This window comes from Geotrypetes seraphini, chromosome 2, assembly GCF_902459505.1.
Source record: "Geotrypetes seraphini chromosome 2, aGeoSer1.1, whole genome shotgun sequence".
In the NCBI taxonomy this organism is placed as follows: Eukaryota; Metazoa; Chordata; class Amphibia; order Gymnophiona; family Dermophiidae; genus Geotrypetes; species Geotrypetes seraphini.
In genome coordinates this window covers 326,901,719-326,928,981 of record NC_047085.1, presented here as the reverse complement: position 1 = coordinate 326,928,981, position 27,263 = coordinate 326,901,719, and the positions used below count along the sequence as shown (strand labels likewise).

Here is a 27,263-nt window from a genome sequence, read left to right as displayed (position 1 = left end):
TGCCTGCAATTTTTCACAATCCGCATGTTTTAACAACTTTACAGTTTAGTGTCATCTGCAAATTAATCACCTCATTCGTCATTCCAATTTACAGATCATTTATAAACAAGTTAAATAGCACCGGTCTCATTACAGATCCTTGCGGCACTCCACTGTTTACTCTCCTCTATCGAGAAAAAATGACTATTCAATTCTCCCCTCGGTTTTCTCTCTGATAAACTCCTAATCCACACTTTAATTTTCTCAGGAGCCTCTCATGAAGAACTTTGTCAAAAGCTTTCTGAAAATCTAGATACACTACATCAACTGGCTCACCCTTATCTACATGTTTATTCACACCTTCAAAGAAGTCAAGCAAATTGGTGAGGCAAGTTCTCCCTTGGCTGAACCCATGCTGACTCTGTCTCATTAAATCATGTTTGTCTACATATTCCACAATTTTATTTTTTTGTAATTGTTTCCACCATGGAAGTTATCATAATCAATCTTTAAAGAAAAATTTACCTTTTTCTCAGTTTTTAAGGTTGAAAAAGATTTGCTCTGACAATGAAGACTATACACGGCAGTCTATCACTCTCCACGAGAGATTAAAAAATAGGGGTTACCCAGATAAATGTATAAAAGAGGGTTTTAAGAAAGCAAATACATATCATAGGGAAGATTTACTTACATCACGAACACCAAAAGCACCACCAGACATTGTTTGTACATTGAAATTTTCGCATTTGGCAAATGACATTCAGAAGGTCATACTTGTTTTAGAGATAAGCGCCTTGTTGTCGCATGTTCCAGACAGAAGAATTTGAAGGAACATCTAGTTCCATCTTTGTTGCCAACTCTAATAGTTAACACTTTGACCCCCCCCTCGGGGCCATCGCAAATGCGGTACATGTACTGTCTGCAGACATTGTTTAGAGATCTCAGAATTTGTACATCCTAAGACTAGGAATGTTTTTACCCTTAGACATAGTTCAGATTGCAATACTGCTCAGGTGATCTATGTGATTTTATGTTCCTGCAACCTTTTGTATATAGGAAAAACAAAATGGTTAGTCAAGACCCGCCTGATTGAACATCATAGCTGCACAAATTGAAATATACAGACAGCACCATTAGTGGAACATTGGGTTAAGGAAGAGCATACCATAGAGGACATTAAGTTTTTTGTACTTAAAGTTATTAACAGCAGTAGCAGAGGAGGTGATTTGAATAATATACTTTCCAAGGAGGAACAAAAATTTATTTTTCAATTTGATACAGTAATCCCTCATGGACTTAATTTAGAACTTGATTTTCATCCATTTCTTTAAGGTTTCCCTTTTTTTTTTTTTTTTTTCCTTTTTTTCTCTCTCTAGCTTTTCCTTTTCTTTTTTTTCATCCCCCTTTTTCCTGTTGTTCATATAATGTTTGTTCAGTATGTTCTACGAGGTTTTGCTTTACTTTCCTGTTTGGTTTGCTTTTTCCTTTTATTTCCATCAACAAGCTTTATGTGCACTGTTCTACTTGTTCTTCATGTGGACCTAGTAGTCCCGCCTTCCTGTCAATCAGTTCTTATACATTATATGTTATCAGTTCTCAACTAAGTTTAATTTATAACTTATATAATTGTTTTGGTTATCTTTAGCATTTATTCCAGAAGTGTTTCTTCCTTATTTTTCTGTTTTATGGGTGTAGTTTCCTCTGGGTATTTAAATGCTTTCAGCAACAGCGGCTTCCTTTTTGAAAATGCTTCCATAGCTTTTTAGTGATTTTGGTTACTCTGGCATGTTAGTTGGACCGAGGTAAGTGGACACATTTCATGATTTATTTGATTTTACTCAGTTTCTGTGCTTTTTTAATATGGCTTGAGGTCCATTTCTTTCTTTATACCCTTGTTCAGCATTTCTTGCCCCTGTTTCTGACACTGCTACTTGCAGATTTTTCTGTCACGCAGTTGTATCAGTATTCTTATACGTTTTTAATTGTGCTGTACGGCAGGCTCTTTTATATACGGTAGTTCTACATATTTTCCTTTTGGGTTGGTGTTCTGTTTTTTTCAATAGTTTTTGCTGTATCGTTAACCTTGTTGGTATCACTTTTAGCATTTTGGGTTTTCCCTTACAGCTATGCTGACGGGATAGTTTCCTTCTTTGTTGTCCTCTGATTTTCTTCTATGTTCTTTTGGCTTATTTTCCTTTGGTGTGGGCGTTTTCTTCCCTCTTCCTCCCTTTCTTTTTTCTTTCTCTTTTTTCCTTCTTTTCTCTCAGCCCCCTTTGTTTCTTTTCTACTTTTTCTCCTTACCTGTGGCTTTTCATATTTCTCTTTATATTCAGCTTCCACTTTCTTCAGTTCAGGTTTTACAATGCATGAAATGTTACACTCGAGATTCTCTGAATTAACATTCTATAAAGTTGCTATTTTGTTACAAAGTTATGTAGTGATACACTTGAGATTTTCTGCATTAACATGTTTACGCAGCTACATGTTTTGTGCTCTTTTATTGTCTTATGTAAATATTATGTTATGCTGTAGTTTTTTCGTTTTTCTCCTGATGAAATATGGTATTTTGATGGTCCTATTTCCATATTTTTACTACACAGCTTTGTTTTATCCCAGACCTGTCATCTGTGAACATATACACCACAGGTTTGGTTTCATTTTTAGGTATTTGCATAAACATCATCATATGCTTTGTTTGTCACATATATATATTTTTGATATATGTATCATTCGTTATATTTATACGTATTTATTTATTTACTTGATTGGTCTCTGGTATTCATTTATTTGTATGGCTTAAGAAAAATTTTTTTTTATTTTTTATATGATGTGTTTTAATATGTTGTGTTATGTTTTTATGTTTAGTGACCGCTGATGCAGGCATTCCTCAGACATCGAAACACAGTGCTGTGTTGGGTCCACAGCTTCTGCTTGTGTCCTTTTATGAAATAAACAAGTTGGTTTTACATCAGTGAACTTCAGTGGAGTGTTCATTGTCCATTCCCACTTCCTTTTGTACTGTTTTATACCCGTGGGTTCTCTGTCCTGTTGGATTTTTAAATAATGTCCATGCCTGGTTTACAGTTCTAACCTTTGCAACTGATCCTTTTAGCTTCTTTTTAACCATTTTCCTCACTTTATCATAGTCACCTTTTTGAGAATTAAATACCTCTAAAGTAGATTTCTTCTGCGACGTCACTTCCTGTATCAGCTCAAATTTGATCACGTTATGATCACTGTTTTCCAGCAGACCCAACAGAGTTAACTCCTGTAATATGCTTTGCATTCTACTAAGGACCAAATCAATATAGCTCCCCCTCTTGTCAGTTCCCAGACCAGTTGCTCCAAGAAGCAGTCCTTTATGACATCTAGGAATTTTACCTTCCTAACACTCCCCGATATAGCTTTTAACGTGTCAGTGTTCGGGTAATTAAAATCATTTACACAAATCCATAATACCCCACAAGGAAACAGTAAAGACCCTAGCTAGGTTATACAGCATATAACCATCACATTACACAATGCAAACACCAAACAAAAACAAAAGTGGGAGAAAAACCCCACAGTTCAGCTTCATTGGTTTAAAAAAAAAAACACACTTATTCCACAGGAAATACTCCAGTGCTTTTCTAATTGCTTAATTTAAAACGTGGAAGGCAATATTGCAAGCCCAGGAAGGAATCCACATCCCAAAACTGCAGACAGTTCCAAGAACAAAAGTTAGTCAAAGAGACTCCCTACTTAGCTGCCAATGACATTTACCCTGGTGCCGCTGCTTCACAGACAACACCCAAACTCCAAGGCACACTCTGACAGTCAAGTCAAACAATCCACACAAGACCTGACAGGGACCATCCTCATTTAGCCAAAGCTGCATCAGGGGTCGCTCCTCACCATTCTAGCTTGCCACACCCACAATTCAAGCAGTGCTGAAGAGAAAAAAGCACCAGCACCAGTTTGTTTTTTTCTCTTCAGCTACTGCTTGAATTGTGTGTGGCAAGCTGGAATGGTGAGGAGTGACCTGACACAGCTTCAGCGAAAAAAGGATGGTCCCTGTTGGGTCTTGTGTGGATTGTTTGCCTTGACTGTCGGACTGTGCCTTGGAGTTTGGGTGTTGTCTTTGAAGCAGTGGCGCCAGAATAAGCATCATTGGCAGCTAAGTAGTGAGTCAGGCTTAGTCTCCATTAAAAAAGAAAAATCACTTTTTAGAACTAGTTAATATACCCTTTCCAATGCCTACCAGAAACTCTCTCTAGAAGAAGGTTCAAGCTTACAAAAATTGAAAATTATTAAAGACTATTATTCTATGAAGACTAGCTAAGTAAAGTTTGCTCTTTTAAGATCTAAACACTGGTGGTCAACACTGGAGTAGAGATGGAAGCAAAGGGAGCCAGGAATGAGGCTGTAAAGTGCCTATACTGTGTATTGGTAGGCAGAAGGGATCTTATACTCTGAGTTCAGAGTTGAAGAGGAAAGGGTTTCCTTACATTGAACTGAAGTAGTTAACAAGGGTTGCCTCGATTACTGTGGGGCCATGAGAGTCATGGTGGTTTAATCCTGCTGAAATGTGAATAAGGAGTTCCATATTTCAGGGACACAAGGGAATACATTTAGGAACTGGGTTGTCCAGGCTGGAAGAAATTGAGTGGAATCCAAACAATGAGGAGAGTACAGGGTGGCATGTAATTGCGTAAGGTTGCAATTGTTGGCAGAGAGGAAGAGACTGAAGTGAGGAGATCCCCAAGTTATGTAGATTTGACAGAATTGAGAAAGGAAGACACCACTCATAAGGCTGAAGATATGTAAGGAAAATGACTTAAGAGTACAGTACTCCCCCGATATTCGCGGGGGTTCTGTTCCAGGAACCCCTGTGAATCTTGAAAAACCGCAAACATGGTTTTTCATGAGGGAGACTGGAGAGGGCAGCCGGAGCACCGGCGAGTGCAGGAAATCACTCGCTGTATGCTCCGATCGCCTCTTCCTGCATTAAGTCAGGCCTTACCAATCAGGAGCTGTGAATCAGTGACTGATATAACCATATTGCACCAAGAACATCTTTTGAAGCCGGTAGAAAGCTTTGACATCAACAGAAAAACCGCTGATGCGAGATCGAAGGAATCAATTTTTCCTCCAATGTTTGGATAAATTCGCAACCGAAAGAGTTGATCCTGCTGGCTAGAAAACTGGCTAAAGGAGGGCTGAAGGCCCAAAAATGAAAAAGTAAAAAATTTCAAAGACAATTCCAAGAAAATAAAGTAATATCAAAGAAAAGGAAATTACCGTATATACTCGAATGTAACCTGAGGTAACATTTTTTTCCTCCAAAAAAGGAGGAAAAAAATGTTGACACAAATATAAACCCGGTGCGGGGGATTAACATTCAAGTGCAGTGCTTTGCCAGGCTCTGCACCCTGTTCCCCCTCCCTTGCTGCTCTGCATCCAGCCCCCTCCACACACTCACTCCCCTCCCCTTCAACCAGCCCCCCTTCCTTCCTGTACCCTGTTCCTCCTCCCTTCCGATGACTTACAGGCCTCCACCAGGCCTGCCAAGAGACCTGGTGGTCCAGCAGTGGCCGGGACAGGAGGGATACGTCCTGTCACCTGTTCCAGCTGATTTTAAGAATTTTTATCTCCCTCCTGCCTCCCCCAAATACCTTTAGTATCCCTGGTAGTCCAACAGTGAACTGCGGCAGAAGCGACCTTCCTTCGCTTCCAGAGCTGCTAGCTAATTGGCTGCCGTGAGTTTTCGCAGTCCCTTGAGAACTCACAGCAGCCAATCAGCTAATGGCTCTGCACAGGCAGGAGTGAAGGAAGGTCATTCTTGCCGCGGTCTGACACAGGGTTTCGTTTGCACATCATTAATGGTTATTTATATGGACTTTTAGTGACATATTGATGTTTTGATAACATTGTCTGGATTTTTACATCAATAAATTGTCATCTATCAAACGACTCCTGAGACATCCTGAGACTTTGTTCCACCTCAATGTTTTTTTTGGAACTACTAGCAAGTTTGGAACATAGGATCTCGCTTCTGTTATCCTTACAATTGAGAATGTGGTTATGATTGATTTTACTTATTGTATTATATGTTTGCATTGTTTTAGTATCTACTGTATTTTGATGTGAACCCCCTAAATAACCTATATTACATTGGTGGCATGTAGGCATGTAAGATTTTATATTCTGAAGTACCAGACGGACCCCTGACGTCATCGGGTCCATCTCGAAGTGGATTTAAAGTGTGCCGCTGCCGCGGACAGACCGGGAGCAGGAGAACCCTATCTGGGGAAAGGAGAGTGTGCTGTAGTAGCTACCCCCGTGCCTCCCGTAGCAGCGGCGTTTCCTTTTTGGTGGCAAGTTGCAGGCATCTACTGAGATGGACCCCTGACATCATCGGGTCCGTCTCGAAGTGGATTTAAAGTTGCCGCCGCTGCGGTTGCGACCGCAGGGCATGGCCGAAGGGGCATGCCCAAAGGGGCACGTCAGGCCCCTTGGGCGCCCTTTGGAGCCACGAGGAGCCGGGAGCCGGATTGAAGTGTATATGGTAACTCTATAAAAGTTAAGGCTGGGTCAGAATGGGGAAAAGGAAAATCAAGCCAAAAAGTTCAACTCCAGCTATTTCTGGCCCTATGGATAGGCATTTTACATTAGTGACTGGAAACTCTACTGTAGTACCCACTGATATGAATTTTTCTCTGTCTGATTCTTCTATGAGCCCTCTTGAAAGATCTCCTCCCCTCCATCCAGTATCAGGTGATAGCAGGAATTTACTCCCTGCTATATCCTCCGAACAGGTGGCAACCCCCACTCAGACTAATAAGTTGGTTTTTTCAGAAATACCTAAAGTTTTGGCTTTTTCTGGTCTAGTGGAGGAACAAGCACCTATGGCGGAAGCACAAGATATTACACTTAAAGACTTGTGGTTAGGCATTACTAGGGTTGAAGGGTTTCTTAGGTCAACGATGAAACAAATAGGGGATTTTTCACAATCTGTATCTTCAAAATTAGAAAATGTGGATTCCAATCTAAGTTGCTTGGACAAACGTTTAAATGCTACGGAAGCTCATTGTAATACATTACAAGCTGTCTCAGTCTCTGCTGTTAAAGATTCTACTGTTTTACATGCCAAAATAGAATCTATGGAAAATATGAATAAGAGCGAGAAATCTCCGATTGGTCAATTTCCCTGTAACTCACTTGTTATCACCAGAAATTTTGTTTAAAAAATTCTTTAAAGAAATACTGGGTTTGCCCAATACGGAGAATTTTCCAATAAATTATTATTATGTACCTCAAAAAAAAAAAAAATCTGCCCAAGAGGTGGATCATCTGATCGCTACAAAAATTAATTTAACTGAATTTTTGGAAGATACTCAAGAGGTGATTCAGAGTCGATCCACCTTGGTGATAACATGCATGAGCGAGATAGATAAAATGTTAATCATGAAACTTTACTTTAAAAATAGGTTAACCAAATTTTGTGGTGACTTAGGATTTTTCCTGACATTCCTAAAGCTACTCAATTTCGAAGGAAAGAATTTTTGAAGTTAAAGCTTAGAGTTTTGGATCTAGAGGCGTCTTTTTATTTAAAATTTCCCTGTAAATGCTTAGTTAAGTTACATGATGTTGAATATGTTTTCTGGGATCCCATTCAATTGCAACAATTTTTAGTTGCACATGAGCAAAAATATTATTATTTATTTATTTCTTGTATTGTTTCATCCCTAAGATCTTTGAGGAGGCATGTATCCCTATAAGTAAGGATTGATATAAGGTTCACGAAGGTCGAGTTTAAAATTTTTTTCTTTTATCTCTATTATACTTTTTCCTTGTTCTTGGTGAGCTGAGAATCTATCCTTTATCTTTTCTTTACTTTTTCTTGTTGTATTAGTACCCTGCCCCCCAATTATGTGGGCTTAAAAAAGGATTTATGTATCATGAAATTAAGTACTTTGACTGTAGATTTCTCTTTTTTTTCCTGTTATTAATGGATAATGTATTATTCAAATTATAATAAAACAGATTTGAAATATTTTGAAGTACCACCTGAAGGGATAATACTGCTGAGCATAGGTTTGATTTGAAACCATCTAACACACACTTCAAATTATGTATTCTCCATATTTACCGCTGTAAAACTACACACCCCAAGAACTCATGATACTTGGATTTGACAGTGATGATCATAAACAAGTTACCTCAGCATTGTGAAGATGTAACGAGGACTTGCAGCATCCTTGCCACCATGAAGCCTGGTGCCAAACTGACCAATGGGCTGCAGCAGACTAACATTGTTACTGCCAATAAAGTTCTGTGCCAAGTTGACAATGGTCATCATCAGAGCTTGCTAAAAAGAAAATCAGGATAATTAACCTCTCATGTCATTAGGGTCATTTTCAAAAAATTAAAATGTCAAAAAATAGCATAAATCAGCACCTACACATCCTAATCGCTGGGACATCCAAGTGCCAAATTTCAAAACAATCTTTCTGGATGTTTTGAGAGGCATCCTAGTTGCTGTGTGCCCAAGACTAAAGAGGAGCTAATTGGAGGCAAGTTTAGGCTGTATAGAAAGAGTAATAACCAGCAGAAGAAGGGAGGTATTGATGCCCCTATATACAATCATGTGAAAAAATTAGGACACCCCATGAAATATTCAATTCTTTCTTAAGAAATGTTCACATAGCGATGTCAAATCTTTTTTTTTTAATCTCTGGAAAAGAAAGTGATGTAATTGCAGGTAAACAAAAATTTCCCTTGATTTACTCATGAAATAAAAGATATCCATAAAAATGTGTATTCTAACTGAGGAATAAATTAGGACACCCCCACATATCCTCCCCACTTAAAGTGGCTCAAATCACACACAGGTATATCACATTAGGTGCACATGATTAGAACATTGTTACTCAGCATTTTGAAGGAGGTTTGCCATACTTAAACCTCAGACATTTAGTTTGGTGTGCTCATGAGTGTTGCAGTAAAAGTGAACACCATGGTGAGATCAAGAGCTGTCTGAGGCCTTCAGAAAGAAGATTGTAGCAGCTTATAAGGTATTTAAAAAGATCTCAAAAGAATTTGACATTAGCCATTCCACGGTCTGGAAAATAGTGTACAAGTAGAGGACTTTCCAAACAACTGCCAACATGCCCAGGTCTGGCCGTCCAAGCAAGTTGACTCCCAGAGCAGACAGCAAGATGCTAAAAGAAATCTCCAAACACACTAAAATGTCATCACAGGTCCTAAAGCAGGCTCTTACTACTGTTGATTTGAAAGTGCATGCCTCTATAATCAGAAAGAGACTGTACAAATTTAACTTGCATGGGAGGTGCTCTATAAGTGAAACATCAAGGCCAGACAGAAGTTTTCTAGAGAGAATGTAGAGAAACACCAGGACTTTTCTATCCCAGCTCCTGTAAACCATGCCGAGCTCTAAGATTGTGGAGAGGATGCGGTATACAAACCTAAGGTTTAGTTTAGTTTAGTTTTAGTTATGGAATAGTGTTCTATAGACAGATGAGTCTAAAATTGAATTCTTTGGACACCAGAAAAGAGGACATGTTTTACGTACACCAAATACAACATTCCAGGAAAAGAACCTCATACCAACTGTGAAGAATGGATGTGGAAGTGCCATGGTTTGGTGATGCTTTGCTGTTACAGGACCTGGCCAGCTCACCATCATAGAATCCACCATGAATTCTACCAAGTATCAGAGGGTGCTTTAGGAACTTGTGAGACCATCTGTAAGGAAATTAAAGCTGCAGCAGAACTGAAACCTGCAATATGACAATGACCCAAAACATACAAGTAAATCCACCAAGGACTGGCTGAAAACTAAGAAATGGAGAGTCATGGAGTGGCTGAGTCAAAGCCCTGATCTTAATCCCAATGAGATGCTATGGGGTGATTTGAAACAGGCTGTACATGAAAGAAACCCCTCAAACATCTCACAGCTGAAAGAATTCTGCATTTAGGAGTGGGCCAAACTTTCCTCACACTGATATCATAGACAGGTATATGGCTAAAGTGTCTCACTGCAGTTATTTCAGCCAAAGGGGGTAACACTAGCTATTAGGGCGTAGGACAGTGGTTCTCAACCCTGTCCTAGGGACCCCCCACCCAGTCGGGTTTTCAAGATATCCCTAATGAATATGCATGAGAGAGATTTGCATACCTGTCACTTCCATTATATGCAAATCTCTCTCATGCATATTCATTAGGGATATCTTGAAAACCCAACTGGCTGGGGGTCCCCAGGACAGGGTTGAGAACCACTGGCGTAGGGTGTTCTAATTTATTCCTCAGTTAGGAGAAATTAGGTTCTTATCTGCTAGAGTCTCTATTGGCTAAAATTCCGGGAACAAATGGAACAGAAACGAAGACTGGTATCTACTACTGACCCCAAGGGCAGTCCAAAGAAACGGATGGAGAAATGACTAACAAGATTAAATGCAAACTGAACACATTTTTGCGTCTGTATTTACCGAAGAGGATATACACAACATACCGGAAGCCGACAGGCTATACGCAGGAAACGAAGACAGGAAACTGACAGGGTTGATGGTCAGTTTAGAAGAGGTATGCAGGCAGATTGATAGGCTTAAAAACGATAAATCCCCGGAACCGGATGGCATCCATCCGAGGGTAATCAAGGAACTGAAAGGGGCTATAGCTGAACTGCTTCAACTTATAACCAATCTGTCTATCAAATCAGGAAGGATTCCGGAAGACTGGAAAGTGGTGAATGTTACGCCGATCTTCAAGAAAGGTTTGAGGGGAGATCCGGGAAACTACAGACCAGTGAGTCTGACCTCAGTACTGGGAAAGATGGTAGAGGCGCTGATAAAGGACCGCATCATTGACTTCCTTGACGGACATAATCTAATGAGGACCAGCCAGCCACCTTCAGCAAAGGAAGATCTTGCTTGACGAACTTGCTGCACTTCTTCAAAGGAGTTAACAGGCAGATGGACATGGGTGACCTGGTCGACATTGTATATCTGGATTTTCAGAAGGCGTTCGACAAAGTCCCGCATGAAGAACTACTTCGAAAAATTGCGAGCCATAGAATCAAGGGTGAAATACTCACGTGGATTAAAAACTGGCTGGCAGATAGGAAGCAGAGACTGGAGGTAAATGGACAATACTCGGACGGGAAAAGCATAACAAGTGGAGTGCCGCAGAGTTCTGTGCTTGGACCCGTACTCTTCAACATATTTATAAACAACCTGGAAATTGGTATGAGCGAGGTGATAAAATTTGCAGGTGATAAAATTTGCAGACGATATGAAGTCATTCAGAGTTGTAAAGACGCATAAGGATTGGGAAGACCTGCAATGTGACAAACACGCTCGTGAAATGGGCTGCGACATAGCAAATGAGGTTTAACGTGGATAAGTTAAGGTGATGCATGTCAGTAACAAAAATCTTATACATGAATATAGGATGTCCTGTGCAGTACTCGTAGAGACTCCCCAGGAAAGAGACTTTGGAGTACTGGTAGACAAATCAATGAAGGCATCTGTTCAATGTGCGGCGGCAGCGAAAATGTTGAACAGGATGCTAGGAATGATTAACAAGGGGATCATAAACAGATCGGAGAAGGTTATCATGCCACTGTACCAGGCCATGGTATGACCCCCAACTAGAAAGCACAGTTACTTACCGTAACAGGTGTTATCCAGGGACAGCAGGCAGATATTCTTTACGCATGGGTGACGTCACCGACGGAGCCCTCGGTACGGACCTTTTTAACTAGAAAGTTCTAGTTGGCCGCACCACGCGTGCGCGAGTGCCTTCCCGCCCGACGGAGGAATGCGTGGTCCCCAGTTAAGATAAGCCAGCTAAGAAGCCAACCCGGGGAGGAGGGTGGGACGTAAGAATATCTGCCTGCTGTCCCTGGATAACACCTGTTACGGTAAGTAACTGTGCTTTATCCCAGGACAAGCAGGCAGCATATTCTTTACGCATGGGTGACCTCCAAGCTAACAAAGAGGGAGGGGGGATGGTTGGCCATTAGGAAAATAAATTCTGAAGTACAGATTGGCCGAAGTGCCCATCCCGTCTGGAGAAAGTATCCAGACAGTAGTGAGTAGTGAATGTGTGAACTGAGGACCAGGTGGCAGCTTTGCAGATTTCCTCAATGGGTGTGGAACGGAGGAAAGCAACAGAAGCGGCCATAGCTCTCACCCTGTGGGCAGTGACAGCACCGTCCAGTGACAGACCGGCCCGAGCATAACAGAACGCGATGCAAGCTGCAAGCCAGTTGGATAGCGTCCGTTTAGAGACCGGGTGACCCAGACGATTAGGATCGAAGGTCAGGAAGAGCTGAGGGGACAAGCGGTGAGCCCTTGTACGATCAAGATAGTAGGCCAGGGCACGCTTGCAATCAAGACTGTGTAATGCCTGTTCCCCAGGATGTGAATGAGGTTTCGGGAAAAAGACAGGCAACACAATGGACTGGTTGAGGTGGAAAGCCGAGACTACCTTGGGAAGGAATTTTGGATGGGTACGCAGAACCACCTTGTCATGGTGAAAAACAGTGAACGGTGGATCGGCGACCAGTGCATGCATCTCACTAACCCTCCTGGCAGAGGTGATGGCAATGAGGAAAAGCACCTTCCATGTTAGAAGTTTGAGCGAAGTTGTGGCAAGAGGCTCAAAAGGAGGTTTCATGAGGGCTGATAAAACCACATTCAGGTCCCAGACGACCGGAGGAGGCTTTAGAGGTGGTTTGACATTGAAGAGGCCCCTCATGAATCGGGAAACCAGAGGATGAGCCGTGAGAGGTTTTCCGAGGATAGGCTCATGAAACGCAGTGATGGCACTGAGGTGGACTCTGATTGAGGTAGACTTGAGGCCCGCATTGGACAGGGAGAGCAAATAGTCCAGTACAGTTTCCACCGCTAAAGAGGTGGGATTGTGATGATGACGGAGGCACCAAGAGGAGAACCTGGTCCACTTCTGATGGTAACATTGTAGGGTGGCCGGTTTCCTGGAGGCGTCCAAAATGAGACGGACAGGCTGAGATAGATTTCCTGGAGAGGTCAGCCCGAGAGAAACCAAGCTGTCAGGTGGAGCGAAGACAGATTGGGATGCAGCAGAGACTGACGCTGTTGTGTAAGTAGAGTAGGAAACACAGGAAGAGGAATGGGCTCCGTGACGCTGAGCTGAAGCAGGAGAGGAAACCAGTGTTGGCGAGGCCACCGAGGAGCGATGAGAATCATGGTGGCCCTGTCCCTGCGGAGTTTGGATTAAGTCCGCAGCATCAGAGGTAGTGGAGGAAAGGCATAGAGGAACCGATCCGTCCAGTCGAGCAGGAATGCATCCGGGGCCAGACGGTGAGGAGAGAAGAGTCTGGAGCAGAACTGGGGCAGCTGATGGTTGTGAGGAGCTGCAAAGAGGTCCACCTGCGGAGTGCCCCAGCGAGCAAAGATGGAGTGGAGCGTGGGAGGATCCAAAGTCCACTCGTGAGGTTGAAGGATGCGGCTGAGATTGTCGGCCAGGGAGTTCTGTTCGCCCTGGATATAGACAGCCCTGAGGAAGAGACTGCGGGCCGTGGCCCAGGTCCAAATGCGGAGAGCCTCCTGACAAAGGAGGCGAGACCCGGTGCCGCCTTGCTTGTTTATGTAGTACATGGCGACTTGATTGTCTGTGCACAGGAGAAGAACCTGAGGGCAGAGAAGGTGCTGGAAGGCCTTGAGAGCGTAGAACATGGCTCTCAGTTCTAGGAAATTGATGTGATGTAGACGCTCCTGCGGGGTCCAAAGACCCTGGGTGCGTAGATCTCCCAGGTGAGCTCCCCATGCATAAGGGGAGGCATCCGTGGTGATGATCATGGAATGAGGGGGCAGATGAAAAAGAAGGCCCCTGGAAAGATTTGAGGAGTTCAACCACCATTGTAGAGATCGCTGAAGAGACGATGTCACAGAGATGGGATGAGAAAGAAGATTCGAGGTCTGTGACCACTGGTCGGCCAGAGTCCATTGAGGTGTCCTGAGGTGGAGTCGCGCTAGGGGAAGCACATGCACCGTCGAGGCCATGTGGCCCAGGAGGACCATCATCTGTCTGGCAGGAATGGAGTGATGGAGGAGCACCTGACGACAAAGGTGGAGCAGAGTCCGTTGACGGTCGGAGGGGAGAAACGCCCTCATTAGTGTGGTGTCGAGAACTGCTCCAATGAACTGAAGGCGCTGTGTGGGAAGCAGATGCGACTTGGGGTAGTTGATCTCGAATCCCAGGAGATGGAGGAGAGAGATGGTATGATGAGTGGCTTGTAGCACAAGTGGAGACGTAGGTGCCTTCACTAACCAATCGTCCAAGTAGGGAAACACCTGTAGGTTGTGAGACCTGAGGAAGGCCGCCACCACAATGAGGCATTTGGTGAACACCCTGGGTGATGAAGCGAGGCCAAAAGGCAGCACTTTGTACTGATAATGGCGGTGGTGCACCTGGAATCGCAGGTAGCGACGTGAGGTCAGATTGATTGGGATGTGAGTGTAGGCCTCTTTGAGGTCCAGGGAACATAGCCAGTCGTGCTGAGAGAGAAGAGGGTAGAGCGTGGCAAGGGAGAGCATTCTGAATTTCTCCCTGACTAGACACTTGTTGAGATCCCTGAGATCGAGAATGGGACGGAGGTCTCCTGTCTTCTTGGGAACCAGGAAGTAGCGGGAGTAGAATCCCCGACCTCTTTGTTCCGGAGGCACTTCTTCGATGGCATTGAGAAGAAGGAGGGATTGGACCTCCCTCAGGAGGAGGGGGGTTTGGGTTGAATGAGAAGCAGACTCTACGGGAGGATTGTCTGGTGGAAGCGTCTGGAAGTTGAGAGAGTAGCCGTGGCGGATGATGTTGAGGACCCACTGGTCCGATGTGATGACCTCCCAACGGCTGAGGAAGATGTGGAGCCTGCCTCCGATCGGCTGAGGAAGAGGCAATGAAGGCGGAAGACTGGCTATGCCCTGGAGAGAAGAGTCAAAAGGGCTGAGATGGCTTGGCAGGAGGAAGAGGCTTGGCAGGTTGATTGGACTGGGCACGAGCCTGGGTGTGCTGGTGCGGACGGGGCCGCCTAGGTTGTTGTGAAGGTGGATTGAGCGGCCTAGCGGAGAACCTGCGCTGATATGAGGACTGTGGTCTGTAAGGACGAGCAGGTGGAGCCTTTTTCTTAGGTTTTATGAGAGTGTCCCATCTGGTCTCATGGGCTGAGAGTTTCTGTGTGGTTGTATCCAGGGACTCCCCAAACAATTCATCCCCAAGACAGGGAGCGTTGGCTAGTCGGTCTTGATGGTTGATGTCCAAATCAGAGACCCGTAGCCAGGCCAGGCGGCGCATAGCCACAGCAATGGCAGATGCACGGGAGGTGAGCTCAAAGGAATCATATATAGAGCGCACCATAAATTTTCTCAGTTGGAGCAGGCTGGAGATATGCTGCTGGAATAGTGGGACCTTGTGTTCCGGCAGGTACTTCTGCATGGCGGAGAGTTGGAGGACCAGATGTTTCAAGTAGAATGAAAAATGAAATGAGTAGTTGTTTGCCCTGTTGGCAAGCATTGCATTCTGGTAGAGTCGCTTGCCAAACTTGTCCATTGTTTTGCCCTCTCTGCCAGGAGGAGTGGAGGCATAAACACTAGAGCCCTGAGTCTTTTTTAAGGTGGACTCCACCAGGAGAGATTCATGTGGCAGCTGGGGTTTATCAAATCCAGGGATTGGTATGACCCTGTAAAGGCTATCCAGTTTACGGGGGGCCCCAGGGACAGTAAGTGGATTCTCCCAATTTTTATAAAAAGTTTCCCGCAGGATGTCATGTACGGGCAACTTTAGGAACTCTTTGGGAGGTTGATCAAAATCTAATGCCTCCAGGAAAGCTTGTGATTTCTTAGAGTCAGACTCTAGAGGTAGAGATAGAGCCCCCGACAACTCTCTGAGGAATTTAGAAAAAGAAGATTGCTCAGGCTTAGATGTGGTATCGGGAGCCGAAGGCTCCTTGTCCGACGACGATGCGTCCTCCTCGGTACCGGGAGGGGATTCTTCCCATAGGTCCGGGTCTCTGACATCAGTGTGCGCGTGCCGAGAGACCGGAGTGGAAGGCTCGGTATGGTGAGTCTTAGACAGAGACTTGCCCGAGCGTACCGAGACGGTACCGGGGGATGAAGACCTGTGTCTGTCTCGGTCCCGGGAAGAACGGTGCCGGTCAGGGTCACGGGGAGACCGGTGCCCTGTCCGGTCCCGAGGAGGATCGACCGTCGCCAAGGCGTGACTCTCGGCATGAGTATGGAGATGTGACGCCGAAAGAATAGGCATGGACGAGTCCAAAGGTATCGATGGAGTGGATACCGGTTGGACGGTGCGGGACTCGGGCCGGTCTGGTACCGAAAGCAGCGGTGCCAAGATGGAGGGCAAGAGCTGCTGAAGTTGCTGTTGTAGTTGTTCATGCAACTTGTCTTGGAGGATGGCCGCGATGCGGTCATCCAGGGGTGGCACCGGAACCACTTTTTTCTGTTTTGGTTCCATGGGTGCCGCTCTACGCCCCGGCGATGAGGAGGCCGATGACGAGGCACTCACCGATATCGGGGCGGAGCGTTTTTTGGGTCGGCGTGGAGCCGAAAGGACCGGTGTCGCCACCGAGGTGGGAGGGCGCTCAAGGGTGGAAGGCTTCTTAGCCGGCTTACCTGGCGCCGGTGGCGCCGATGACGGATCCGGCGGTGTCGAGGTGGCCGGTGCCGATTTTGCCGGTGCCGCAGATGAAGAAGTCGAGTCCATAGCAGGGCCGGTGCCGAAAAGTATATTCTGCTGGATTTGACGATTCTTCAAAGTGCGTTTTTTAAGAGTGGCACAGCGGGTGCAGGAGTCCGCCCGATGCTCAGGTCCCAAACACTGCAAGCACCAATTGTGTGGGTCAGTGAGGGAGATCGGGCGTGCACACCGCTGGCACTTCTTAAAACCCGGCTGCGGGGGCATGAATGGGAACACGGCCTCCGCAAAATCGAACCCCGAGGCCTGGATAGTGACAACAGGCCCCGCCGGGGCAGGAACGAAAATAAAGAAAAAATAAAGTTTTTTTTTGTTTTTTTTTTGAAACTGAAAAGAAAAAAGCACCCGAAGGTGAATAAAACGAAAAAATAACGCGAGCGGGAAGGCAAAAAGAGAATTTCAACGACTGTTGAAAAAACACACGTCTTCTTCGCTCCGCGGAAACGAAGAAACTGGGGACCACGCACTCCTCCGTCGGGCGGGAAGGCACTCGCGCACGCGCGGTGCGGCCAACTAGAACTTTCTAGTTAAAAAGGTCCGTACCGAGGGCTCCGTCGGTGACGTCACCCATGCGTAAAGAATATGCTGCCTGCTTGTCCTGGGATAATACTGCATTCAGCACTGGTCGCCGTATTTGAAGGAGGATACAGTACTACTTGAAAGGGTCCAGTGAAGAGCGACTAAAATGGTTAAGGGGCTGGAGGAGTTGCCGTACAGTGAGAGATTAGAGAAACTGGGCCTCTTCTCCCTTGAAAAGAGGAGACAGAAGGGACATGATCGAAACATTTAAGATAATGAAGGGAATAGACTTGGTAGATAAAGAGAGGTTGTTCACCCTCTCCAAGGTAGGGAGAACAAGAGGGCACTCTCTAAAGTTAAAAGGGGATGGATTCCGCACAAACGTAAGGAATTTCTTCTTCACCCAGAGAGTGGAAGAAAACTGGAACGCTCTTCCGGAGGCTGTTATAGGGGAAAACACCCTCCAGGGATTCAAGACGAAGTTAGACTAGAGAGTTGCGCGGGGACAGAAATCCCACCCGTCCCCACCAAAGTCCCACCCGTCCCCGTGAGGACTCCCACCCGTCCCCACGAGGAATCCCTCCATCCCCACCCGTCCCCGCGAGGAATTCCCTCCGTCCCTGCCCGTCCCCGCGAGGAATCCCCTACGTCCCCGCGAGGAATCCCCTATGTCCCCGCCCGTCCCTATAAACTACAGAAATAGTTATTTCATTTAATTATGCTACTGAATTAAAGGCTCTGGTAGAAACCCATTTAAAAATAAGCAAAAAGACTTTATTAATTTGGAAATATTAATTGGGAAGAATACATACTTTGTAAACAGGTTTCTACCAGAGCCTCTAATGTTTATAAATTTTTATCAACACAACTAATATACTACTTTATCCTTAAGCAAAAAAAAAAATAAATTTTTTTCCTACCTTTATTGCCTGGTTTCTGCTTTCTTCATGTTCTCATTCAATTCCTTCCATCCACTGCCTCTCTTCTCTCTGTGTCTTCCATTTGCTGTTACTGTGCCTCTCCCTTTCTCCCCCCTCCCAAATTGGTCTGGCACCTCTGTCTTCTTCCCTGCCAGCGTCTTCTTCCCATTCCCTCTTCCCCATTTCCTTTCAGTGTCCTTCTCCCCCACCATCTTCCCCATGTCCTGTCAGGCAGCATCCTTCTCCCCCCTCTGCCTTCCCCGTGTCCTTTCAGCGGCCTTCTCCCCCCTCTGTCTTCCCCATGTCCTTTCAGCGGCCTTCTCCACCCCTGTTTTCCCCATGTCCTTTCAGTGGCATTCTCCACCCCTTTGTCTTCCCCAGTGCTTTCAGGGTCCTTCCCCCCCCTCCTCCCGTTTACCCCATGTCCTTTCAGCGTTCTTTTCCACCCCTTTGTCTTCCCCAGTGCTTTCAGCGGCCTTCTCCCCCCTTAAGCGTCTTTTCTTCTCCACTCCACCTTTCCTTCCTCCCTGCCTCCACCTTTGTGGCGCTTTTGCACCCGACCGACAACAGAACAGGCCCGGTCGGACAAATCTCCGTGTCCTGTAGCCGCGAATCTAAATTACCTTCTTACAGCAGCTGGAGTAGTGAAGCTGCTGTAAGAGGTAATTTAGATTCGCGGCTACAGGGCAGGGAGATTTGTCGGCCGGGCCTGTTGTCGGTCAATCGGGGGACCTGACCGGCTGTGCACATTCTCCGGGGCGGACCGCCCCCTCCCCCCTCTTTCGTACGCCATTGCCTTCTCCCTACCTGCCCTGCCGCACACAGCCGACCGGAAGTCTTCCTGATGTCAGCGCTGACATCGGGAAGATTTCCGTTCGGCTGTGTGCTGCGACAGGGCAGGTAAGGAGAAGGAGACTACCCTCGCGGCTCGAGTGCACTGCGATCCAACCCCGCAGGGACCCCGCGACCCTCGGAGGCGTCCCCACGGGATCCCCGCGACCCTAGGGGGCGTCCCCACGGGATCCCCGCGACCCTAGGGGGCGTCCCCACGGGATCCCCGTGACCAAAAGGGGGAACCCGCGGGATTCCCATCATCCCCGTTCCCGTGCAGTTCTCTAAGTTAGACAAGTTCCTGCTGAACCAGAACGTACGCAGGTAAGGCTAGACTCAATAAGGGCATTGGTCTTTGACCTAAGGGCCACCGCGGGAGCGGACTACTGGGCACGATGGACCACTGGTCTGACCCAGCAGCGGTAATTCTTATGTTCTTATGCTAATTTTCTCCATACTGGTACAGTACATTGATAGGTAATAGCTCACCATGACCAGCAGGTGGAGACCAAGACAAACTTTTGGATGTAGTACAAGTGGCTGTGCAGTCCCTCAATACAAACAGTCTGTCGAATAGCCAAGCAGAACTAATAAACTAAGAAGTGCTAATCATAACCACAACAGCAGCCCCAACAGGAGCAACAACTAACAGAGCCATACTGTTGGAAATTGCATATAAGCAGCCCCTTCAGCAAATGTCCCCACAGCTCGCCAGCTACGCCAGCTGAGCCAAAGCTGCTGTTCTTTTAATCTCCCCAACCCTACTAAAAACACGAGAACCCGCAGGAAAAAAAAACACACTCTTCACGCGAATCCCGTAAGAACAGACAGACAAGGTGAGGACTGTGCTAGTCTGGAGAGTCTAAAAGAAAGAAAATTAGCAAGTAAGAACTTAATTTCTCCTTCTTTAGCACCTCTCCAGACCAGCACGGTTCACTGATGGGACGTACCAAAGCAGTATTCATCATGGGTGGGACTCCAAAGAGGGCCACCATCAGAACACACTCACTGAATACTGCATCCCGACGTGCCTGAATGTCCACACGGTAGTGTCACACAAAGGAATGGAGAGAAGACCAAACCGCAGGTTTACAGATATCCACTGGAGGCACAAAAGAAAACTCAGCCCAAGAAATTGCCTGATCCCCAAGTGAGAAACTGCCTGACCCACCCGAGTGAGAAATTGCCCGACCCACCCGAGTGAGAAACTGCCCGACCCCCCCGAGTGAGAAACTGCCCGACCCCCCGAGTGAGAAAACTGCCCGACCCCCCAAGTGAGAAACTGCCCGACCCCCCAAGTGAGAAATTTTGGAACATGCTTCTTCTGAAGAAGATATGCGGAAGCAATAGTCTCCTTGATCCAGTGTGCAATGGTAGCCTTGGGAGCACCATCCCCCTTACAAGGACCCGTTAAGAAGACAAAAAGATGATCCGACTTCTGGAACTCCTGGGTCTGTTGAACATAAGAGTGAAGGACCCAACAGATATCCAACTTGTGCAACTGTCACTGCTCTAACGAGCCCTCCCAACTACCCAAGATCAGGAGGATCATGAACTGGTTGAGATGAAAAGGCAAAACCACCTTCGTCAGAAAGGAAGAAACAGGCCGCAGCACAAGCTCCAGGAAGGGAGGCCTACAAGAAAATGCTCGGAAATGCGTCTGGCAGAAGTAATGGTCACTAGGAAGACCGCATTTAGAGTAAGGTCCTTCAACGAGCAGGAACCCAAAGGCTCAAAGGGATGGAGCACAAACACGGACAGGACTAGGTTGAGATCCCAGGCTGGAACTGAGAGCTGCACTGGAGGCCGAAGTAATCTGGTCACCCACAAAAAGCGAATCACGTCTGGAGAAGAAGTTAAGTGCCTACCCTGAAGAACCCGCAAAAAGCAGACAAAGCCACAAGCTGAACCCGAAGAGAAAACCAGGCCATCATGTAAGAACTCTAAGATGTGAGGCAAATAGAAACCACTCCATGTGTGGCACACCACTCTTCAAAGATATGCCAGACACGTACATAAGCCCAAGAAGTGGAAAGTCTCTGGGACCTCAAGAGAGTGGAGATCACTTTATCCAAATAACCTTTCTTACTTAGGGGCGTTCCCAGCTGTGCCAACTGAAGAACCGTGGCATTTTGGTGTTGACATTCGTGGCCATCAGGTCCATGACCAGCTGACCCCAAGCCTGCACAATCAATTCAAAGGCTGCGGGACCGAGACACCACTCTCTGGGATCTAGCATGTGATGACTGAGGAAATCTGCCTGGACATTCTCTACTTCTGCTATGTGGGAAGCCGAGATGTCCAGAAGATGAGTCCCTGCCCAGGCCATGAGCAGAGCCACCTCCTGTGCCACCAGGCAACTTCTGGTTCCTCCTTGACGACTGACATAAGCCACCGCTGTGGCATTGTCTGAGAGAAAACAGACCTGCCCATAAGCAATGTCTGGAACACTAGCAACACCAACCGGATGGTTCTGGTCTCCAGAACATTGATCAACCACTATGCCTCCTGTAGTAATGCTCTGAACCAGGGCAAGGTCCACACACAGGCAAGGTCAGCACACTGATCTGAGACCCTGTGTAAGGATCTGAGGCCCTGTGAAAGAAGATTCCCTTCTCATTCCCTTTCCCCTCCTGCCACGTAGACATTCTAAACAATGCTAGCACCTTGTGACAGAATGCTGAGGCATTCTCAGACCCCTGTCACATATTAACCCTTATCTTATTTAAGCTGTCCTTATTTGGAAAGGACATCAGCGGAAAGGACATCAGCTGACAGGCCTTGAGAATGTGCAAAGACTCAGGTTCTGTCCACATGATAATCAGGCCTTTGTCTAAGTGCTGAGTTGGAGGATAATCACGATTTAAAAGCACGAGGTAAAGGGAGGGTGATCACGAGGAAAAAGCATGTACCTTTCTTTGTATCCACGCTGTAAAGACATGAACTTTGCTTCCTTCAATCATTAGATATGTAATCGAGGGAGTTACTTTGATGTAATTAGCATAATAAACTCATTAAAAAGGACTCGGAGCTAGCCCCTGGCAGCGCCTCCATCCCATCTTAGCCAGACCAAAAGGCAGCACACAAAACTGATAGTGCTGTCCCAAGATCGCAAAGCGAAAGAACCAATGATGGGAGGATCGAATCAGAACATATAAGTAGGCCTCCGTCAGATCGAGAGGTCAGAAATTCCCATGGCAGAACCGCTAGAATGAAAAAAGCAGGGTATCAATGCGAAAAGACAGAACCTGGAGAGCCCTGTTGACTCCCTTAAGATCCCCCATGGGCCAAAAAGACCCCTCTTTCTTGGGCACTACAAAGTAAATTGAATACCGGTCGGTGCAAAACTCCTGAAGAGGCACTGGAATTAATAATAATAATTTATTTTTTGTATACCGCTATATCAAAAGTTCAAAGCGGTTCACAACAGAAAAAAATGCATACAATCAATATATGTAAAATACATAATAAAACAATCAATAATAGAATACATCTGCTAAAACACAAGAAGTTAAAAACAGTAAAACAACTAAGGTGTAAACATGTCAAACAGGCGTGTCTTTAAAGATTTTCTAAAATCAAAATAAGAAGTGGCCTCAAGTTTTCCAAGCCTTCAGTTTGGCGGCCTTGAATGACAAAATTCTGTCAAAAAACTTCTTGTATTGACATGATTTTGAAGAAGGATGATTGAATAGATTTATTCTACGAGTACTCTTATTAGAACAATTCAAAGAAAACTGAGAGGCAAGGTAATCTGGTAGCATCTCGAAAACTGCTTTGTAACTAATGCAGGAAAACTAACAGAACTCTGGACTACACTGGCAGCCAGTGAAGTTTTTTTTTTTTTTTTTAGCCTACAGCACCTGGTATTCCCAGGTGGTCACCCATCCAGGTACTAACCAGTGAAGTTTTGATAGAAAGGGGTAATGTGCTCCCATTTTTTTAATCCAAAAATGAGACGAACTGCAGTGTTTTGGAATCAGTCTCAATTGTTTGAGTATTTTTTTGTAAATGCCTAAGTATATAATATTACAATAATCCAACATACTCAAAATTGATGTCTGCACTAGCAAACGAAGAGACGGTTCATCAAAAAATCTCTTGATGGTGCGGAGCTTCCATAAAACTGAAATACATTTCTTAAACAGTAAATCTATATGTTTTTCCAGGGTCAAGTGTTTGTCAAGGGTTACACTCAATATTTTTATAGATTGTTCAATTTTGTATTCCCGCTCGCTCACAAGAATCAAATTTTCTTTTATCTTTTCATTGGGGGTTGCTAGAAAAAATTTAGTTTTTTCAGTATTTAATTTCAGTTTAAAAGCAATCATCCAAAGCTCGATTTGATTTAAAATATTACCTAGGAATTTAATAAAATCAGATGACAAACAGGTTAACGGGATAACCACAGTGATGTAATCTGCATAAATATAAAAATTGAGTTTTAGACTTTGTAGCAAATTACCCAGTGAAATAAGATAAATATTAAATAGAGTCGGGGATAGGGGGAGCCCAGAGGTGTAGGGATATTTCCGTATTCACACCTGAAGGTTAGGCCTCTATGATGTCATCAAGCCTGAACCATTGTTTCAAGAATCTCTCTCTGCAAGCAACTTTCAAGCATGAATTTTGCAAGAAGTAAGAATTACACAGCTTTGCAGTTTCTGCCTGATGCATTATGGGGATGTACCCGAATGTTGCTATTCAAGGGCATTCATCTGTGCTTTAATAATGGGACAGTGTGAATCTTGAAGAAATTATTCTGTTCTTATCTGTCTAACGGCCCTGGGTCTTCCAGCATATATGATACTTTATACAGAAAGGCTATTCATCAAGTTCTGTTTCTGGATTGGTCCGAGGAAGTCATCTGATGAGATTCAAGAAAAGAAAGGTGCTAATTAATTAATAATTAGTTAGTCTGTGATAAGGTCCGGGGAAGCTCAGATCTGCTCACAGATGTTCTAATTGTAAACTTTTTCTTTCAATAATTAGACCTGTAAGTTACCTCGTGTGATTCTCTGCCTAAGAGATAGAAATTCGGACATTTAAAAACTGTTCTGAACTTAGCACAGATAAACGGAACTTATTGCTGATGATTTATAGCCTCATCAAGGATTTTCAACACGTGTAACTTTTACAACGGTATTCCTGACGTCTTCCAGCTGACACGAAGTTTTCTTCCACCTAATTGTGCCGGAGAGGCTAATTAAGGGTGAGCATACGGAAATTACTTTTATTAGCTTGGGAATTAGATAGGAATCTATTGATAAAGGTAAAGGGTTGAAAAGTTACCTGGGTGATAATATAATCATTTGCTAATCAGGGATTATTATTATAAGGAATAGTGTGTGTTTAACAAGAAGTTTTACTTAATTGTCTAACCATTAGATTGTGATAATCATGTACTGAGTTTCATTTGTGTAATTAGATATTTTGAACAATATTTAGATTCTGCAGCTGGCTTGTGAATTATATTTTTCTATTTTCATAATAAAGATATTTCTCATTAGCCTGGGTTTTGTGTCGTATAATTAGACCATGATATTTGGACTTGAATAAGAGGTTATGGTTTTCTCTAGACCACTTAACAGAGACGTAACGTGTTTATAATATTGCTAAGTGAACCATAAATCCTTCTACAGAGGGACCCCACAAATGTTATCCCAACTATAAGATAAATTGTCATCCTTGAACACTCGGTAGGATCTTTGGCCTAGGAAACCCTGGAACCAATTACAAACATTTCCTGTGATACCAATGGATTCCAGACAATCCAATAAAATGGTATGATCTATCAGGTCGAAGGCACAGCTTAGATCCAACTGCAGAATCATAGTGCTAGTGCCTTGACTAAATAGAAAATATAAATGATTTACTGTTTCTGTACTGAAGCCAGATCTGAAACCTGATTGATTATTATGTAGTACGTTAAATCTATCTAAGTAGGCAATCAGTTCTGTATTTACCTTTCCCTCCATTAGCTTAGTGACCAGTGGAATACTTGCAATGGGTCTGAAATTAGATATATTATTTGATTATTCTTTTTAATAGGTGTTATCACAATTTGACCCTGGTCTTCTGGGAACTTCCCTGTGGATAATTGGAGATTAACCCAAACTAGCAGATTTGTTTTGAAATTAATCGGGGCCACTTTCATCACGTTTGGGGGGCAACTGTCCATTCTACAGTATGATTTAACATACTTATTGTAGAACTTATTAAATGTTTGCCAATCTTAGAATAGTTGGACCAATCTATATCAACTTTAGGGATGTCCGGGTCTCAAATGATGGTGAAACTCCAGTGACAATCACCGCTTTGAGATCTATCAACCTCTGAAGCGTCTGGTGAAATACCCACTTCTTCTATGCCGCCTGACAAGGAGAAGTGAGAAAGTTATCTGGCAAGGATCGGGAAAACTCCAGAGCATAACCATGATCTCAGACCACCCCTGGTAAAACTCCCGTAACTGGGTACCCACCGGCACCAGGGGAGGAGCTGGCAAGGAGTCATTGGGCGGGGTGGGCGGCAGAGGGCCTGGTGGAGGGATCATGCCTCCCCACGAAGGGGCAACCAAAAGGAATGCATGCGCTGAAAGAAATGGCATCGGGGAGATCCGGAGGCAGGAAAGGAAGCTGCCCATCGATCAAGGCATTATCTACAAAAATCAAGCAAACGCCCCCGAGCAACGACACCCCATGCAGGTGGGTGGGCACGGTCTTCAGGAAGATGGGGCACCTTACAGTCTATTAAAGTTTGAACTAATTTGTTCAAATCCTTGCCAAACAAGAAAGACCCCCAAAAGGGAAATTTCGTCAGTTAAGCCTTAGATGCTGCTTCCGACGACCAAGTCCAGAGCCATAGGGTACGACGAACAGCCACCCTGAGGTCATGGACGATGACTGCAACAGATCATACATGGCATCCGAGAAATAAGAAGCACTCATCTCAATCTTAGCTACTTCCTTTTCCACCAAGGACCAGTCATCAGACACCTGGTCAAGAACACGCTTGCCCCACCAGAAACAAGCCCGAGCCACCAAACCACCACACATCACCTCCTGGACTGCTAGGGCAGTGACATCAAAATTCTGCTTAAGAAAAGGCTCCAACCTATGCTCCTCAAAGCGGAGCCACCCTTTACCAGCACCGTATGCCACTTCGTGATGGCCGAAACCACAGCATCCACCACCAGCGACTTCAAGGTATCCATATCCCCCTACAGGATGAGATACAGGCAAGCAATAGATTGCACAAAATGAAAAGGCGACTCCGGCGCCTTCCACTGTGCCAGCACAATATTCTGATGCATAGGAAAAGAACGGGAGGCTGAGCGGATCCCCCAAAACAAGAGGTCCACCACACGCGGGGGTTCCTTCGCGTCCTCCTTGAAGCGCAACATTGAGGAAACCTGAAAAATAAGCTCCTGAAGCTCTTCCGGTTGAAAAATTACAAATCCTCGCCAGCTGGCAGAACCAAAAAATCTCCACCAGCAGCATCCATCCCCCTGACAGGATCCTGGAAATCCACAAAGGGGTTCAAGTCCTCATCAAGAGAAAACTGCTCCCCGTACAAAATATCATTGTCCCAAGAAACCAACGGCTGCTTGGACGAAAGGGGACGGGTTGAAACTGGAAGGGAGGCAGAACAGGGGTGGACGTGGAAGGAATCCCCAGGGTGGCAGCAGGACCTCTGGCTGTCTGAAGGTAAGTCTTGCACAAGGCAAAAATAAAATCAGCAGAACCCCCCCCCCCAACCGGCCCAATGGGACTCACTGCCAAAGCAGTGGACACAGCAGAAATCTGCCTGTCTCTCCAATACAGGAGGAAGATTGCCTGAGGCTGTAGACAAAATGGAGGAGCTTCTCATCAAAATCGGCACAAAACATGCTGAAAAACTCCCCCTAGACCTGTAGCGGCTGAGGCCTGAACCTCCCCAGCCGCTAAAGCAAGCAAGCAGCAGCAGCTGTAAGGGAGTCCCCAGCAGCATCAGCGGTAAGGGAAACCTTATTTACCTGACCGTCGACAGCTGAGGGAATCCCTAGGTGGGCAGCGAGGGAAACCCGGGCTTCCCCACTGTCTGCTGCTGGCATGCAAGTCACTCGCAAAGGGGATCCCTGGACGCTGGAACACAAAGCTGATGAAGATTCTCCTTCACAGTGGCCAGCACATCACAAGCACCGACTGGACACATCGACCTTGCGTCTGGAGCACAATGAACACTTTTTCCCTTTAAAAAAGATCATCTGTTTTTTTACACCTA

The 27,263-nt window shown here is 45.2% G+C and overlaps 1 protein-coding gene across 1 annotated transcript in view; it reads right to left on the bottom strand.

The window, feature by feature from the left end:
- Nucleotides 1–27,263, bottom strand: part of TOP2B (DNA topoisomerase II beta) — a 639,919-nt gene that overhangs the window by 286,906 nt on the left and 325,750 nt on the right. Inside the window, 1 exon segment of the mRNA XM_033930173.1 lies at nucleotides 8,181–8,329. Within this exon segment, the coding sequence (XP_033786064.1) occupies nucleotides 8,181–8,329 (149 nt within the window).